At 36.8% G+C, this 17,650-nt stretch overlaps 3 protein-coding genes across 6 annotated transcripts; all 3 read right to left on the bottom strand.

Annotated features, from left to right (window-relative positions):
* Window positions 1-514: 514 nt before the first annotated feature.
* On the bottom strand, window positions 515-3,447 carry LOC111777414 (uncharacterized). Its single transcript, XM_087118630.1, is given in 4 exon segments — window positions 515-1,608; window positions 1,611-2,081; window positions 3,232-3,300; window positions 3,383-3,447. Coding segments are annotated over 2 exon segments (1,374 nt in total). The 5' UTR covers window positions 1,995-2,081; window positions 3,232-3,300; window positions 3,383-3,447; the 3' UTR covers window positions 515-618.
* Window positions 2,698-7,322, bottom strand: LOC111777412 (protein MAIN-LIKE 2). Of its 4 annotated transcripts, none has more exons than XM_023656995.2 (8): window positions 7,166-7,322; window positions 5,815-5,930; window positions 5,075-5,719; window positions 4,784-4,951; window positions 4,315-4,704; window positions 3,383-4,247; window positions 3,232-3,300; window positions 2,698-2,923 (listed from the first exon to the last, which is right to left on the bottom strand). In XM_023656995.2, the coding sequence occupies exons 2-6, from the start codon at window positions 5,920-5,922 to the stop codon at window positions 3,474-3,476; spliced, it is 2,085 nt and encodes a 694-aa protein (XP_023512763.1). In that variant the 5' UTR covers window positions 5,923-5,930; window positions 7,166-7,322; the 3' UTR covers window positions 2,698-2,923; window positions 3,232-3,300; window positions 3,383-3,473. The 4 variants fall into 4 exon arrangements, with proteins under 4 accessions (XP_023512763.1, XP_023512765.1, XP_023512762.1 ...); XM_023656997.2 differs by having other exon boundaries at window positions 2,698-2,853; XM_023656994.2 differs by having other exon boundaries at window positions 2,698-3,300.
* An 859-nt stretch (window positions 7,323-8,181) lies between these two features.
* On the bottom strand, window positions 8,182-16,461 carry LOC111777410 (serine/threonine-protein phosphatase 5). The gene is made up of 14 exons (XM_023656990.2): window positions 16,175-16,461; window positions 15,414-15,614; window positions 14,809-14,978; window positions 14,632-14,703; window positions 13,317-13,467; window positions 11,718-11,915; window positions 11,221-11,329; window positions 11,011-11,128; window positions 10,215-10,362; window positions 9,640-9,888; window positions 9,226-9,351; window positions 9,038-9,138; window positions 8,540-8,614; window positions 8,182-8,437 (listed from the first exon to the last, which is right to left on the bottom strand). Exons 2-14 carry the CDS (start codon window positions 15,490-15,492, stop codon window positions 8,381-8,383), a joined length of 1,653 nt encoding a protein of 550 aa, XP_023512758.1. The 5' UTR covers window positions 15,493-15,614; window positions 16,175-16,461; the 3' UTR covers window positions 8,182-8,380.
* Between the last annotated feature and the right edge of the window lie 1,189 nt (window positions 16,462-17,650).

Below are 17,650 nucleotides of genomic sequence, written 5' to 3'. Positions count from 1 at the left end.
CGTCAGTCTCATAGTTTTAAAACGTGTGTGCTAGGGAGAAGTTTACACACTCTTATAAGAGGTGTTTTGTTTTCCTCTCCAATCAATGTGGGATCTCACAATCCACCCCTTAGAGGCTAGCGTTCTCACTGGCACATTGTCCGGTGTCTGACTCTAATACCATCGGTAACAGCACAAGCCCACCACTAACAAATATTGTCCATTTTGGTCCGTTACGTATCGTCGCCTCATAGTTTTAAAACGGATATGTTAGGGAGAAGTTTCCACACCTTTATAAGGAATGTTGTGATCGAGTCTCAAGGCTCTCGTGATAATACAGTGACAAAGTTTGGATCCTTCATTGGGAAAGCTGTAGCCTTGTAAGGGTTTTAAAGAAATCAGCACAACAGGCCATGTGTGATCAAATGAATGTCAGGAGTTGTCTCGCTTTGCACAAGCGTGTGGAACCATCTTCAATAATGGCACTGAGAACGACATGTTGTTTTGGAATTTTGATAGCAACTCTTATCTCTTTTTCACAATGTCCTTTGGATATTCCAACTTTGACTTGACCCATTTTGAATTTGATTCTTTGGTTTCAAGTTAAATGAAAAGTCATTTGAAGCAGAATGAATCAATTTAAACAAGAATGAGAGCATAATGGAAGATTAAATGATGCAAAAACAAACAAACAACAAAAGCAAAAGGATTACAGAAGCTTGATTTAGCAGGAGATTCGTTCATTGGTTGGATGAATGAGCCATCTTCCTGATTGCTTCCACAGACATTGACACCAAATTTCTGGGCAGTGGGTTCAGAAGGGCTAAAGCAAAGACCTGGATTGCCACTGAGATCCAAGTTCTTGCCCAGCCTTTTCAAGAAGCTTGAGTTGAAAGGCACAGCGCCTGTGAGGGAGTTTCTGCTGAGATTCAAGTGATATATATGAGAAAGACCACTGAATCCAACAGGGATTTGGCCACTTAAATGATTGTTTTGCAGTGATAAAGTGGTCAAGTTTTTCAGGAGTGAAAAACTTGGTGGAATGATGCCAGAATAGCCACAGCTTGCAAGCCTGAGTTCTTGAAGTTTCATTAGTTTACCAACAGCTAATGGCAGAGGAATTTGCATTGGATTGTCATCCATGATGAAGTATTGCAAGTTCTGCAACTTTTCCAATCCTTTTGGGAAGTGCCCACCAAGTTGGTTGCTGCTCAAGGCCAAAAACACCAATGAATTCACCTTCTCAATAGTATCAGGGATGTTGCCTGTGAGTGAATTGGAGCTCAAGTCAAGTTTTTGAAGCAGACCCAGTTGGCCAATTGAGGTTGGGATTGGTCCAGTGAGTGAATTATAGCTCAAGTCCAGTCCTTCAAGGCTTCTGAGCTTACCCAACTGAATTGGTATGGTGCCTGTGAGCAAATTGTAGCTCAAGTCAAGGTGCAGCAAGGACACCAAGCCGAAAATCTGAGGCGGAATCGTCCCGGAAAGGCGGTTCTGAGACAATGTGAGGATCTTCAAGTACTTAAGGGAAGAAAGTCGAGGCGGGATAGGACCGACAAGCGCCGGGTTGGATCGGAAGCTAAGCTGTTGTAAGGAGGAATTCAAGAAGGCTGTAGGGGAAACAGAGAGAGAGTAGTGTTGGTGTGAGTGAAACAATTGAAAAAGAAGAGAGAATGAAGAAGAGGGAGATCAAAGATGAATGAAGGGAATGTGGCAGTGGGTTTGCAAGTAGGATTAGGGGAGGTACCAAAGTCAAGCCTTGAGACATGAAGGAGATGACTGTTATTGGGAGCTGATATGCACTCCAAGCCAGGCCATGAGGCGCCTGGCTGACAAGGGTTGGGGTGAGAGAGCCGCCAGTTTTGATCTGAGGACAAGGACTCCATGATCTTGAAAAGAGTCTCAGCTTCAAAGGGAAGCATGGAATTGGGTGCTGCAACATTAGCAGAGGGAAGTGAAAACAGAGGAAGAAGAAGAAGAAGAAGAAACAGAGAGTGTGGGAAGAAACAGAGCATTGTTGAGGTGTGTAGTTGGATTTGGGAGAGTGGTCAGTTCAAAGAGGAGTTGTTGGGTTGGTTTATGGTATCATTTCAAATGGCTATCTGCGAGGGGGAGGATGTGATTGAAGTGATTCAGATGCTTATTTTGATTGGGAACTTCAAAATAAAACAAAAGAGAGGCGCATGTGTTTCAGCTTTTTGGACACATAATATTCCATATATATTCTTGTTTCATCATAAAAACTTCACAAAACACAATAAAGAAAAAGCGTAAAATCTAACGAAATCTCGATTGTTCACGCATTTGTCACTTACAACATTTTTTTAAAAGACGAAGCCAAGGTCCCAAGCTTCCGAGTCAGCCCGTACTTTTTCAAAAAAATCTGTATCCATAGGCATACGGCCTGACAGTCCTTCCCTTTCCGCTAAGCCAATGGGGCATGTTGAGAATTATTGAGAGTGAGTCCCACGTTGGTTAATTTCGTGGAAGATCATGGGTTTATAAGTGAGCAATACTACCTTCATTGGTATGAGGCCTTTTAGGGAAGCCCAAAGCAAAGCCACGAGAGCTTATGCTCAAAGTGGACAATATCATACCATTATGAAGAGTCGTGATTCCTAACAGGCATACGGCCTAGCTGGGAGCTTCATGGGTGTTACCCCGTTCCACAATCAGACGTTTGATTTGAAACAAAGTAGAAGTACAGAGAGGTTTCTAAATAAACAAAAAGGAACCATCTGATTATTCAACCAGACTGGGATGAAGTAAGTATCAGTACAATCTAATTAATCAATGAAAAATAAAATAAATACAGGATTCATTTATTGTCCCTCACTGCCCTTCGGAGACCACTCTTGGTAGTATACTCTCTACCTAACAAAAGTCACTGAATGTGAGCTTTGTCTCTTCACCTCCAAGTTCCAAATCCAACAAAAAAAAAACTCTAAACCATCAAGAAAAAACATGGTCATTCATACAAAAACGACAAGCTGTATGTATGTCCCAAATTTCATCAGCTCAGTAAAAATACGTTAAACTAACGAATCCCTGAATTCACGTCGGTTGATATTCGCAACCACAACTCTAACATCATTTAAAATCGATAGCCTCTAAAAGTTAAAAGGTCAGATAACAAATTTAGTCTTTTTAAACTTTAAAATCCAAGTCTATTTATTATTTTTAAGTCACAGACCATTTAAAGTTTAAGATCTTATTAGACACTTTCAAAACTTCAGAAATCGAAAAACTCACCGGCAGTGGTAGCTGACGATGGTTTCCTTTCGGGCTACCCTTCTTGCTTCAAGAACTTCCAAGTGTGCTCTGTTCCAAGGGAAAGTTTGAAATTACTTCCTAATTCAAAATATATAAATAAAAAGAGTAGAATAAAGATTATGTCACTCACCAAATATGAATAATTTCTAAAAGAATTTGCATCCCAAAGTCATCAGAGAGCTTCAAATGACTAAGCCTATCATCCATCCAAAATTTAGGCATTAGCCTTGGGCTGCACGTTCATCTGTGTGAGGAGAGCTCTTAATAGAGCCATGGCAGAGCTCAGAATTGTCAATATTGTTAGCTGTGTTCGGAAACTTCAGTAGATTAACGTCCTCGGTCGAATGATAATTGGCTTCCTTAGATGTAGAGAAATGCAGTGGATGACCAGCATCCATTGCGCAACAAATATGAGTATCTACAACTTCGTTTATTGTATCAGATATATGGAGGCCATTAACCTCCTTCGGTGTGTCGCATAGCTCGGCTTCATCGAGTTTGATATCAGCATGGCTTAACTCAGCCATGTTCCCCCCTGTGGCATTATGGATCATGTCAGGATGGTCAACCCCTATGTTGGGATCACATAACTGCATACTATCATCCTCGTCGACTTCGTCGATAAGTGGTAAATGATCGACCTCCGAGTCCACAGAACATAACTCTCTATTCATGTGGAGTTGTAATTGATCAACCTCAATGGCAGACTCACAAAAATGAGATTGGTTGTCCTCACCAACTGCATTGTATTGCAATTGGTCGTCCTTCCTCGAACGTTTTCCTGTACCTTTCCTTCTGACCTTCTCTTTTCCCCTTGTTCGTTTCCCGAGTTCGATCTCGGGACTGGAGGGCAATATAATTGGACCTCCAATTTGGCCTCTTAAACATTCATGTGCAATATATCTTATCCTTGAAATCAAATCAATTTGGTGCTGATCTAACCCATTGGTTGAGAATGTATCTGCTATGTGTGCAATATCCCTCAACCCAGAATTCTGTGGAAGCTTAAAAAGATTAAAACTAAACAAAATTTGCATAATAACCTTAAAATTATGAACTTACCGTCCTCTGAAACTCAGATGAGAGAGATATAGGCCTCCCAATGAACCTACGAGTAATTTTCAGGTACCATTGCATGTATCCATTCTCATCTACACTATCATCACCATCAACAATCTGGAGCCTACGGTTTCCCCATTCATTAAGCTCAACTTCCATTTTCGCTGATAGGTCAACTCCTCCGTCGACGCCCCGGCTTTTTCTTTCCCACCGTCGTACATCTTCTGGGATCGCCTGAAGCATACCATACTGCCTTACGCAACGGTCAGGAAGATGCCTCTCTGCTTTATCAAAGCATATCAACATTGTCTTTGCACCCCCAAGTATCAGAGAACTTTTAATATCATCAGGCATTAGGATGCTATCCATATTTCTATAAGGTAGCCACTCCACCTATAAGATAAAGTACAAATGTGGTCACACTCAGCTGAATCTATAATAAGATTAGAAAGAAAGAACATATAGAAATTACATCACAAGGCTTCAGGGAATCCAAAGCCTTTCGGTAAAAAACGACATCACGATTTGCTGTCGGACCACTTTGTTTGCCCTTCCATCTAAGCACAAATGGAAAGCGATTACGCAATGGATCATGATTTAGCTTTGGACGTCCAATATTAAGGTGAAAATAACTCCAACACTGGAAAGTAAAACAAAAACAACGAGGGCATTTTATTAAAAAAACAAACAGACAATGCAGCTAAAGAAGATAAACAGATCAAATGATGAGAGTAGGAGATAGGAACCAATAATTTCAAGTAACCTGCAATAAGGTTAAGCAACCGCTGATGGTACTTTGTGATCTTAATGAAGCATTCCCAAGAGCTCTATACAAAAATGCTAAAGCAGCTGCTCCCCAAGCAAACTTCCCACATTGGTCAAAATCCTTAAACAAAGGAAGGTACATGACAGGTACTTTGTTCCCGGTCGTCGTGGAAAATATTGTACTGCCTACAAGGTAAAGAAGGTAAGCACGTGTATGGCGTTCGACGATTTCCATTGGAGCATCGTCGGGGCACCGAGAAAAGAGCTCTTTCAACCAACTAAGCTTAACCATTCCACCACTTGTATAGCCATGATCTGGAGCTCTGCCTAGATACATCTCACACACAGAGTGGCAGGTTGTATATGTTAGACCAATAACAGGGTCTCCATCAATTGCAAGTCCCAGTAAGACAGCAACATCTTTCAGGGTTATAGTCAATTCCCCAACGTTCAAGTGGAAGGTATTTGTTTCTCTTCTCCACCTCTCCACCAAAGCAGAGATTAGTGGGTTATCAAGACTAATTGCAGGAATCAATCTTAAGTACCCAAATCCAGCTCTCTCAACCAGTTCAATTTGCTTGGCTGTAAGTGTCCACTGATCAAGCTTGGAAGTGTGCTCATGACACCTAAGTGCACCACGCTCCTGTTCATACATTAGTTTGATTGAACCATTATTTATGATCTTGAACACTAAATTTCAGATGACAATAATAAAGTTCATCTGATTAGAAACTGCACCTGCCCATCCCAAACTGCTGAGGATACATGCTTCTCTTGGTCATATAGAACAGAGCTATCGATTGGCCCAGGATTGGTCCCATAAGGATCCATTAATGATACTTCCATCGCTCCCACTGATCGGAACAGCAAAATGAAAGAAAAACAATCCCATTTAACTTAAATCCAACATCGATAAGTTGGTCATAGTTCGTACAAATATGCATGGATCATATTAATGCGCTCAAGTTCTGATCAACTCTATAAAACATATCAAGGAAACTTCACCGTAACCTAAAGAAACATGCACAAACATGTCCAATCAGCAAGTAACAGACTTTCAGCACACATGATACCCCCAAGCCCACTGCTAGCAGATATTATCCTCTTCGACTTTCCCTTCCAGACTTCTCCTTGTGTCGGCTAGGGAGAGGTTTCCACACCCATATAAGGAATGCTTCGTTCTCCTCTCCAACCAATGTGGGATCTCACAATCCACCTACATTGGGAGCCAGCATCATCGCTGGTACATCGCCCGGTGTCTAACTCTGATACCTACCATTTGTAACCATCCAAGCCCACAGCCAGTAGATATTGTCCTCTTCGGGCTTTCCCTTCTAAGCTTCCCCTCAAGGTTTTAAAACGCGTTTGCTAGGGAGAGGCTTCCACACTCATATAAGGAATGTTTCGTTCTCCTCTCCAACCAACGTAGGATCTCACAATCCACCTCCCTTGGGGGCTTTCCCTTCCAAACATCCCCTCAAGGTTTTTCAAAATGTGTATGCTCTAACCAACGTGGGATCCATAGTACAAATACTCATGGAATCGCCTGAGACTCGAACAGCAGTGTAAGACGTCAATTTCACCATAATTAAAAAGAAAGCAGCAAACAGGACCAATCCAGATTCCTGAGTAAATTTCCTTTCCACATATTTCATCTTCAAAAAGATTCTAATCGACCCACTAAAGATCCCCGAACGTCCGACAGGGAATTAGCATTAAAAAAAAAAAAACAGCATCATCATCCAAGAAAGTTTTGGCCCAACATTCACCAATCTATTACAGATACATAAACGTAAGAAACCCCATTTCATCAGTCATCACTCGTTAGTCAAATCTCGATCTCCAAATGATAAAAATGAAGAAAAAAAAGAATTGAGTTGGTTGATAATTCATAATTCGGTTTTGGCGCGCGCAGAATTGTTAGTTGAATCGAATAACGCGAAAAAGATGCAACGAAGAAATAGAAAGAAATTAATAGAGAGGGAAAGAAAACCCTAAGAGAATCGTGAGAGAGCGTGATATATAAATGGTGTGGAAAAATTAAAAGGAAAAAAGAAAAGAAAAAAAAAACGGGGGAGGGAGTTGGAACCTGGTGAATGAAGTTAGCCCAAAACGACGACGGAGAAGACGACCTTCGCACCGAATGGATAAAGAAAATAGAACCCTCGAAACGACGAGAGCAATGTCGTAGGATGCTGGATAACGACTGGGTAATTTTTTAATTTTTAATTTTTTTTTAATTTCTTTCTAAATTTCTAATTTCCATATTTTTCTTTTTTCTTTTTTCTTTTACTTCTATATGCTATTTTGAGGTGGTAGTAGCAACGTGGCAGAGCCAGAAGCTTACAACATATATATATATATATATATATATATATATATATATATATATATATATATATATATAAATCAGCAATATTGATTTTTAACCACCATGTAAAAAGCTGAAGCTAAAAAATTAAATAATTATTGAACAAAACTTTAGAAAATTTCCTCCTAGATGTTTCGTTTATTTTTCATTGTTTCTAAATTGATTATATGCCTTAAAAATAGAAACATTTTTTATGGTGCTTAAATTTAAACAAACTGAAGCTAATTGTATAAATATTTTAATTTAAATTGCCAATATAATAAATTCAACCATAATTATGTCTAATAAATTTAAAGACAATTTTATATCTCTTAAATTAAACTTAACTTTAAGGTATTTTGAATACTTATTGTATATAAAATAAAGTTTAAGGACTTAATGAACCATAGACGTTCTTTAAAGCTCAAGAATCTATCAAACAAAATAGAACTTGTACACTTGACTTGAAAACCAATCTTTTAATTTAACCAAGATTCTACCTTCCGGTAAAATCAAATCAATTAAATAAATGAGCAATGCAAGAACAGAAATCAAACTCCGTAACTTTCAAGGGAAGATTGAGTTTTTCCATGAAAAAGAACTCGTTTTGATTTGGAAGGAAACAATCACGAAAGCGATCATGTTTTGGTTGTAGCCATGTTAGGGAAGGATAAGTCCCAAAATTTCCCAAAATTTAACCTTATTCTAAATTATTAGCAATAAAGTACAGTAGACAAATTATAAAACATACAATATAATACAAATATGGATTTGATTGGCAGGCAAAATTCGATCAAAACTGGAAATGTGGAGTATTCATAAGTCACAAGTCAGTGGCAAAATATTTATGTAAGAGAATCAATAGATGGGTACTGAAATTTGCCATTTTGGCATCAGCTTCTTCAGTGATTCCTGTAGAACGTAAAATCTTGGTGTAAAAGCAGTAAACGTTAGCTATTGAAAGAACTGGAAGAAGTTTGCATATGCCATAGGCTTCACGTCAGGATGTGGCTGCAGGACCATAGAAAATCAATGGTTAAATCACAATGGCCTTAAGAAATGCCAAGTCAAGAACGAAAGCTAGGGGAGTAGGAAGAGAAAGGAAAAACTGACCACGGCCGAGAATGTGACGATGTTTGGCTTCATATCGGGTGCTTCGAAACGAATAAAAGCACCTTTGTTGCCCATCTGCCATATGAAGATAGCTTATCAAATTCAAACAAACTATCCACTAAGGTATACTCATATAAAGGCCAAAGACAGCAAGCAGCCTGCCGAGTAAAACAACTTCAAGGGAGTTGCTACGAGAAGGAAAATAGAATTGTCACTTTCTCTTCTGCAGGAAGCAAAAACATTAAAGAAATGCTATGACGGGCACGGTCGTCGAGGAATACACCAATGTTCATAGTGTGTTTCCCTTGTATTCTGAATAACGAAAGTTAATTCAGCTTGTTTCAAAGGGCACATCAGGCTGATACACTTGCTAGGCTTTTTCCCCCTTGTTGGCTTTAACTTTTAGACTTGTGGTTAACAAGTGGAGTAATAAGTTTGTAGTTTTAGATGTATTCACCTCAATTACAATATTCATAGATTTTAAAGCGAAGGACTTACTTGATCACAATAATTTGGAGCAGAAAATACGGTGATGAGTTTACCATCATGCTCGATTTCGTAGCCTTCATCTTTCACCTCATGAGAACGTACGAGTAAATCTGTGGTTTCAGTATAGGATCCACAAGTTATAAAATGAATTACATACACAGAGTCTATATGTAGCTAAGCCAAACCATGACAAATACCTAAGTTATTGTCCTGCAAAAATCTTTTTGTTACATCTTCACCAAAGGAGAGACCCACACCACGTTTACTGGGACCTCGTCCGAGATAAGGTTGCGGATCACTCCATAGCAATTCACTCATTAATCCTGTGGAGAAAACGGACAGGGAACCTGGTAATTCACTACTTCAATATGGAAAAGGTAAGGATCTCATGTTATAATGCCTTTGCGTTGACTAAAAAATAGTGAAGGTCGTACAAAGGCCCCAACAAAGAAAATGAAGTGCTATCAAACAATGATGGGACGAACTTACCATTGATGAACAAGCAGAAATCTTATGTTTAAAAAACATGATCATAAGTTCCATCTCAAAGTGACTCAATTTCAAACATAAACGAAAGGAACACATGAAAAGATATAAAAGGATCAACTTACCTTCCTCTGGAGGTTCGCGAAAACGGTTTATTGCTCTTATGTCAGAGAGTTTTACCCCATCATCACTAAAAAGGCCTCCATGAACGACAAAAACCTTCTTGTTCAATACATAAGCCAAAGGCAAACAACAGAATACTTCTGAGAACAGTTCTACAAATGTTTCATTCAGCTTCGTCTTAACCTCGCCTTCAAAACCATACATTTTGTTCATACTCTTGCTTTCATGATTTCCTCTGGAGAGATGTATAGCTGAGTAGGAAAAAGAGGATTTTGATTAGATGGTGGAATTTACTGTCCATTCTTAAAAATGTGAACATAAACGAAATGTCGGGAAGACTTTTTACAAAATAAAAGCACCAGAAATAGGTTTGATAAACAACTAAGAGTAGATTGTACTGTACTGATCAACTGCCTTCACAACCATTTTCAGACTCAAGGGAAAATTCCACAAATATAAAGGAAACAAAACGACTGGTCAAACCTCATAACCATATAATATCTTCTGGAGAAGTGAATATGCGGGGTCCAACTTCAAAATATAAACTCCTAACCATTTGGAATTCTATTCAATTTACCTGATGGAGACATGCACTTAACTGCGAACAGGGTCAGAATGACCTCCAAGGAAAATGATCCCCTATCCACGAAGTCGCCATTAAACAGATAAGGATTATCTTCCGAGGGCAGACCATTCAGCTCAAAAATATTTAAGAGATCATAAAACTGCAAGCATCAAAAGATGAAAGCATAAGGGAGACGACGTTTAAAGATACACAGGCACAAGAATAAAAGAAAAGGTAAATGCCTATAAAATTGTTGGAGTTCATCTTAGAGAAAGAAGAATTAAATATTACTTCAAACCAACTGTTCAAGTACCACATATATGGTAGAGACTACTGCAACACATCATTATCAGGCAACTAAAAGATCACAAATAATTCAGTTTGCAAGAGAGGCAATATACACGGACAGTGAAACGCTCTACAAGCCCCAAAGGAAATTGCAAAAGAGGATCCGACAGGCATAGATTAAGGAGAGCATAATTAGAGAACTCTTTTGGCCTAGTGTCGCTTGAAAAGACTCTCATTACACTAATATGTGCTTGGCTGCGGTCAACTGCAGAATGCAAGGAGTATACACAATTCTTTCTTTGTGTCAATGAAACATCTACATAGGTATCCATAGGAACCCGAAAGTTTATCGTTATAAGCTCCAAAAATCATTTAAAGCATTACGTTGATTATGGAGAACCACCATCTAGGTCAAGGCCCATTAAGAATCAGAACATTGCATTACCTAGGTTGTTTGTGTTCAAAATTGACATCAAACCTAACAATCATATACGCCTTTCTAAAAGAATGTAATACTGACCTGACCATGGACATCACCACAAACTGTGAGGCGCTTGCCTTCAGGAATTGTTATATCAACTAAAGATGGAAGAGCTTTAAATATTTTTTTTGCTTGCTGAAGAATCTGGAATACATAGCTAAAGAAAAATGAATATCAGTAAAATAACTAAGCTCATTACGCATGCTAAATTGAGAAAATATTACCTACTATTGTTGGTGCAACACATACCGCTTGTGTAAGGATTTCTGGTTCTTGAAATCATCCATCATTTTCTTCACAAAACCCAACGTTATGATATCTCCCTCTATTCTTGCTCCAGAATACTGTGGTTCGACATCTACACTTAAGAAAAAAGATGGAACTATTGTCAATGCCTAGGGAAGAAGGTAACTAATAAATCCCTTATTCATGATGTACTCTCATGAGAAGAATGAATATTAACGAGCACTGACGAAAAATTAAATGATGCAAATACTAAATATGCCATAATGAGTTAATTCTAGACCTCTTTTGTTGTCTTTTTCCATTCTTCAGATGATAACTTTTTTACAACTTATTATAGGACAGAAACCAAATTGATTAGACCTCATTCCTAGTAGGGAAGAAAAACCCATTAACAGAAAAAACCTAGTTCTCACTACATATGCACTGAAAACCATCACGGGCAGAATTCTTAGAGCAGTAATTTTCTACTAGTTTTTACAATTTTAAGAGAAAAAAGAAACCTAGAGTCTTTGCATTGATACCGCCTTCACTACCACCCCACCAACGTGTGCCCATGATTATCAGCACCACCACTGCTATTGCAGCTACTAATGTGGCAACTTTTGCGCTAAGAGTTGAAATTGCGACTGCTGTAGTTGCTACTGCTGCTGCTACTATAGCCATTTGGGTCGGTAATGACGTTGAACTTGAACCTTTCCCTATAATAATGGATTACAGGGAAAATGTAATTTTAATCAACAGTGACTAATTACAGAGAGGTTTTGCACTTTAAACGCATATGAAATTCATTTTCTGTCTTGTCCAGGTTATATATTTTCAGTCAGCTAATAGTTTCGAATATAATTTTAGGAGTCCTTAATTTTTATTTTTGTTACAAAACTAACCGTCATTTAGAAAAATTAAGGAATACAAGGGCATACAAAAAAGAAGCCCACAAAAAAACCCCGTCCACATGGTGGTAGGCTTTCTCAAAACCAACCTAAAAACCCCTCTCTTGATTGTGAATTCTATAGTCCTCAATAGCTTCATTAGCAATAAGAATGTGGTCAAACCAGTTACAAACGCGCCTAGAGTTTCAACAAGCATCGTAGGTTAGATTTTCTTAACCTATCTGCCAACACCTTGGCTATGATTTTGTAAACACCTGTCATGACACTGATAAGTCTAAAATCCATAACCTTTGTTGCTCTATCCTTCTTAGAAATAAGACAAATAAAAAGTTTGATTCAACTAACTATCTAGAACACCTCTCTCTTATAGAACTCGAAAAACACCTTTCACAGTATGTCCCTCAATGATCATGAAAAATAGTTATAATAATAAAGCAAATGGAGTTCAAATATATTTTCTTTTTTATATATTTATACACACACACACACACACACCCATATAGAAGGGTAGCAGCTCTGCTAGGATGCAAACTAATAAAATATCTATTAACTGAAAACTTACGGGTAAAAATACTATTTTGGTCCCTCTACTTTCAGACTTGTCCCATTTTAGCCCATATACTTTCAAATGTCCAATTTAGTCCTCATACTTTCAATAAATCTTAAACTTAGTGTTTGTGCTATTTTTTGGTTTTTATTTTTATTTTTATTTTTTGTTTTTTTTTTATTATATATATATATATATATATATATATATATATAAAACTGATCTTCATTAGCCTATCCTTTATAAGTTTTGGAAAAATATTCACAATGTCTTTTTCTAAATGAAAATTATTATCTTTATTTTACAAAATTCGATAAAATTAACTATAAACTAAGAAAGAACTAATTTTAAGATTTTTTGAAAGTACATAGATTAAATTTAGACATAAATAAAGAACTAAAATGGAATGAGTTTCATAGTCCACAGATTAAAACAGTATTTTAACCAAAGTATTGTCAATGAGTTGTTATCTTTTCTTACACCAAGAAGTTCCTTAATCAGTCCCTCAAAAATGGTAAATGACTAATTAATATCCCCAAAAATTATATTTCGACCAAATAACAAATAAACTACAGCAGCAAAAATAAAGATAAAAACTCCATGAAAACTTCTCTTTAAATTGTCAAGCACAAACTAAAAAAAATATGGAATAAAAATTATACCTACAGGGTGGAAATCAATAGAATTGACCGAAGAATCCGTTTGTGGCACTGGAGCTGCAATAGCTTCTTCAAAATTAAGCTTCACAATTGCTTTTTCACATTCCTTCAACTTCTTGATAGTGTCAGGATCCTTAGGACACATCTTCTTGAGCTTCAGTTCATAAAGTTTTTAAAAAAAAAACAAAAAGTTAATACCAGGATTTTACGACTCAAGAATGACTTTGAAACTAAGGAATCCAAGTGGTAGTCCACACAGCATTCGATAAATCTTAAAAATCTCGGTGACAGAGTGTATGTCTTCAAGTGAAATACAACCAGGAACTAGAACGTCTAAACGACAAGAGCCATCTTCTAATTAATTTTCCCCATTTTCACCTGTTGGTTTTTTTTATCAATAATAACTGTAATGGAAACAAAATTAAGAAGCATAGATGTAACTAAAAGGAACGGACGACTCTAACATTCTGCTAGAATAATTTATATCACGAACTAAATAGATTTTTTATATGAGATGTCAAAATGAACGGGATAGGAAGGAGATTCCACACTTACAGCCCATGCATACTTTTTTTATCCTATGAGAACAAAGGTTTCCGTTAAAAAAATTAAGTTAACAAAACATGAACAAGAACCCCGCATAGTAGCTAGTAATTTTTTTTTATGATGAATCACATATGATGATCCTTTGCAAAACTGCAAATCAATTCTATCGTTCTATGAATTAATACAAATTGATCTACTGACTAAATAATAATTAATATAATGATGGAATTAAAGACCAACATCTAACTTGCAATAAAAGATTAAAAAACTATCGTGTATTAAGTGTTGTGATCTAACGGTGAAGGCATGATCAATTATGCAAACTGGTGATAGAATCTAAAGAAATGAAATGACATTGAAGGATAAGTGAAAAGGAACTACAATAATTTCTCAGTGATTCGAGGTACTTGGAACCTCTATCTTGAGTTTCCTCCAGCCTAAACCAACTAAACTATTGCCTACCTTCCTCCCCCACTCACTCGGCTCTATCATGATAAAAAATCCTAACGGATAAATCCTCAGCTACTTAAATTACTAATATGCAGTAATACCCTAATGACATTTCTGACTTCCCAATGGGCAATGACCTTTCTCACGACCAGGCAGTTTGTATAACTTGCCCAAAAATTAAAAAAAAAATGTTACAGGTCAAGTATTGTAGGCTACACATTCAAATTTGACTTTATAAAACCAACTCTGAATTCCACATGGACAGGAAAATATAAAGGAATGTAGCCAGTTGCAATATTCAAGTGGATCCTAATTAACTGACCTGCTGAAAATCTTTAAGTGCTTCTTTGAACTTCCCCATGGCAAGATAGGCAGCACCACGCCTGTAATAACCCTGGTACGGCAATATACTACTATATATTCAAAATACACGCAAATAATAATATTATTAGAATTAAAAACCATAAATAACGGCAGAAGCTTAATTTTAAAAGTGTGCCTTGAAATATCTAGAATTGACTTCAATAGCTTTTGATGCATCCTCTAGCGCACTACCATACTCCTCTAGCTTCATGTGTGCAAATGCTCGATTTGCCCAGTATATAGCATTCTGATTGTTGAGTTCAATAGCTTGCGTATATAAATCAATAGCTTGAACATATTTGTGAGCTGGAATCCAAAACAAAGATTAGCACAGCTCACAGACAGAAGGCATATAAGCAATAACATCACCAGACATGTAACTATTGATGAAATAGCCTTAATTGAGTGAAAAATAAAATCTGCTGCGTACATGGACTGCTGTCAATTTCAACAAGAAGAGGCAAGAACCTATTGTTTGGCGTAAGAACAAAATCTTTTCATTTATACCATTGAAGAACGGAAGTCCATCTTATTGAATAGAATAAAATAAAACCATAGACTGAAATATATACTGTTCAGTTGTAGTAACAAATGTCTCTTAATAACAACCTACAAGAAAAGGTCAGTTGGTGTATACAACTCCCGAAGAAAAAAACACTGACCACTGATTATCTTCGTCAAAGAAAAGGAAGAAGCTCAAGTGAAAGAATATATAGCATGAACACAAGTAACTTGTTTTACCTGCAAATGCTTGGTTGGCTAGGCATTTAATTTCTTCCGCGTGCATGGCATTGGACTTGTTGATATCCATATTGGGCATTCCCTAATCCCTAATACGAAGTCACTTAAGAAGTTAACACTTCATATGTTCCACAGTACCTCCCTTTCATTGTCGCTAACCTGTTCAATATGGTCCTCCATAGATACAGAAACAACATGTACCTAGCCTCAGAAAAGAAGTAGACAGTCAACAACTTCACAGTAAAGAAAAGACTTGGCATACAAACATGAATTTACATAAACAATGGAAACACGATTTAACTTCTACGGCCACCCCGTTATACTCAATAATATCAACGCTCTAAGCAGGTCGGTAAATACAGCAACAAAATCCATTTATCAATTCAATCCCGAATGCAAAGGTCATTTAATTGCTCAGGCACATAAATCATTCGCTGTGCAGTTTCCTCGAATAACGACTGCTCTTGCATACTATTTCAAAACATGTTATGTTCTGTTTCTGTCGGCAGCATGTCTGCGACAAGAAGCTCCTTCAAGCATGTCGAATAATTGTTGTAATTTTTTATATTCAATTCTCGAACTGTAACCGAATGATCATAACAGACAAAGTAATCAAACAGAAAACGCTAGCCAAAACTATCGATCACCATAATGATAGTCAGAGCAAAGTATTTAACAAATAGCTAAGGAAATTTGTTCGCCCGTTTCCGAGGATCCGAACTGAACGTTAAGAAATGAAGTAGAATGAACAGATCGCGTACCTAATACGATGCTACTGGTGCAAGGGGTGGATGATGTATACGATCTCAGAGATGAGCAAATTCAATGGTACAGAGGAGCCCTAATTTCAGATGAAATCTGTGTAGTTAACAGTTCGGCTGTGGTCTGAGAGGGAGGAGTGGAAAGAGGAAAAGAAGGTGAGATCCATTGTTTGATATTCTCTTCCACTTTCCTCTTCTGGTTATTCCTGTTTTTTCTCCTGTCGTTTCACCATGTTTCAGATATTCTCTAAACAAACAATTGGAATCGAAAAATAATGCATAGAATCAAAATCAACCCAAAGTAATTTTTAGGCCAAATGTCTTCAAATATATATATATATATATATATATATATTTTTTTTTTTAATTAATTTGGATTAAAAAATAGGAGGAATTGGTTTTAATTGCACTTTTCATTTTTATCCTTTTAATTTCGTCCCCAAATACCATTTAAAGAGTATGTTATAAAAAAAAAAGTGTTCGTGAACATGTTCGATGAAAGTCCCATATCGGCTAATTTAGGAAATGATCATGGATTTATTATTAAATAATACTCTCTCAATTGGTATGAGGCATTTTGGGGAAGCTCGAAGTAGAGCCATGAGAGGTTATGCTCAAAGTGGATAATATGATATCATTGTGGGGAGTCGTGTTCATCTAACCGAGTATATGCAAAGTGGACAATATCATACATTGTGGAGAGAAGTTATTTCCATATTGTGTTGTGTTTTACTGTATAATTTAGTCCCGTATCGACTAATTTAGGGAATGATCGTAGGTTTATTTCCATATTGTGTTGTGTTTTACTTTATAATTAAGTCTCGTACTGGATAATTTAGGGTATCGACTAATTTAGGTAATGATCATGGGTTTATAATCAAATAATACTAAATTATTGTGGGTTTATTTCCATATGGTGTTGTGTTTTACTTTATAATTTAGTCCCGTATCGGCTAATTTAGGGAATGATCATGAGTTTATAATCAAATAATACTCTCTCTATTGGTATGAGACATTTTGGGGAAGCCCGAAGTAAAGCCATGAGAGCCTATGCTCAAAGTGGATAACATCATACCATTGTGGAGAGTCGTGTTCATCTAACCTAACATATACAAAGTGGAAAATATGTTCATCTAACAGAACATACACAAAGTGGAGTGTATGAAAATATCATACAATTATAGAGAGTCGTGTTCGAACATACACAAAGTAGACAATATCATATTATTTTAGACAGAAGTTATTTCCATATTGGGGTGTGATTTACTTATAATTTACATTTTTTTTTTTAGTGGTAAAATTTTGAAGAAATTAATTTAAAATACGACAAAATATCTATTTGAAAAGTGATTAGCCTAATAAATGTATAATTAAAATTAATGTGAAACTTTAGGGTATTTTGAATAATTAAGTCTAATTAAAATTGACTGAAAAAAATAAGCTCAGTACTGTAGGGTGGGGCCCAAGGAGGCTAAT

The sequence above is a fragment of the Cucurbita pepo genome, chromosome 16, assembly GCF_057944985.1.
Source record: "Cucurbita pepo subsp. pepo isolate OVF chromosome 16, ASM5794498v1, whole genome shotgun sequence".
Lineage (NCBI taxonomy): Eukaryota > Viridiplantae > Streptophyta > Magnoliopsida > Cucurbitales > Cucurbitaceae > Cucurbita > Cucurbita pepo.
Note: the sequence above shows the minus strand (reverse complement) of the source record. Positions and strands in the feature narration are given on the sequence as shown.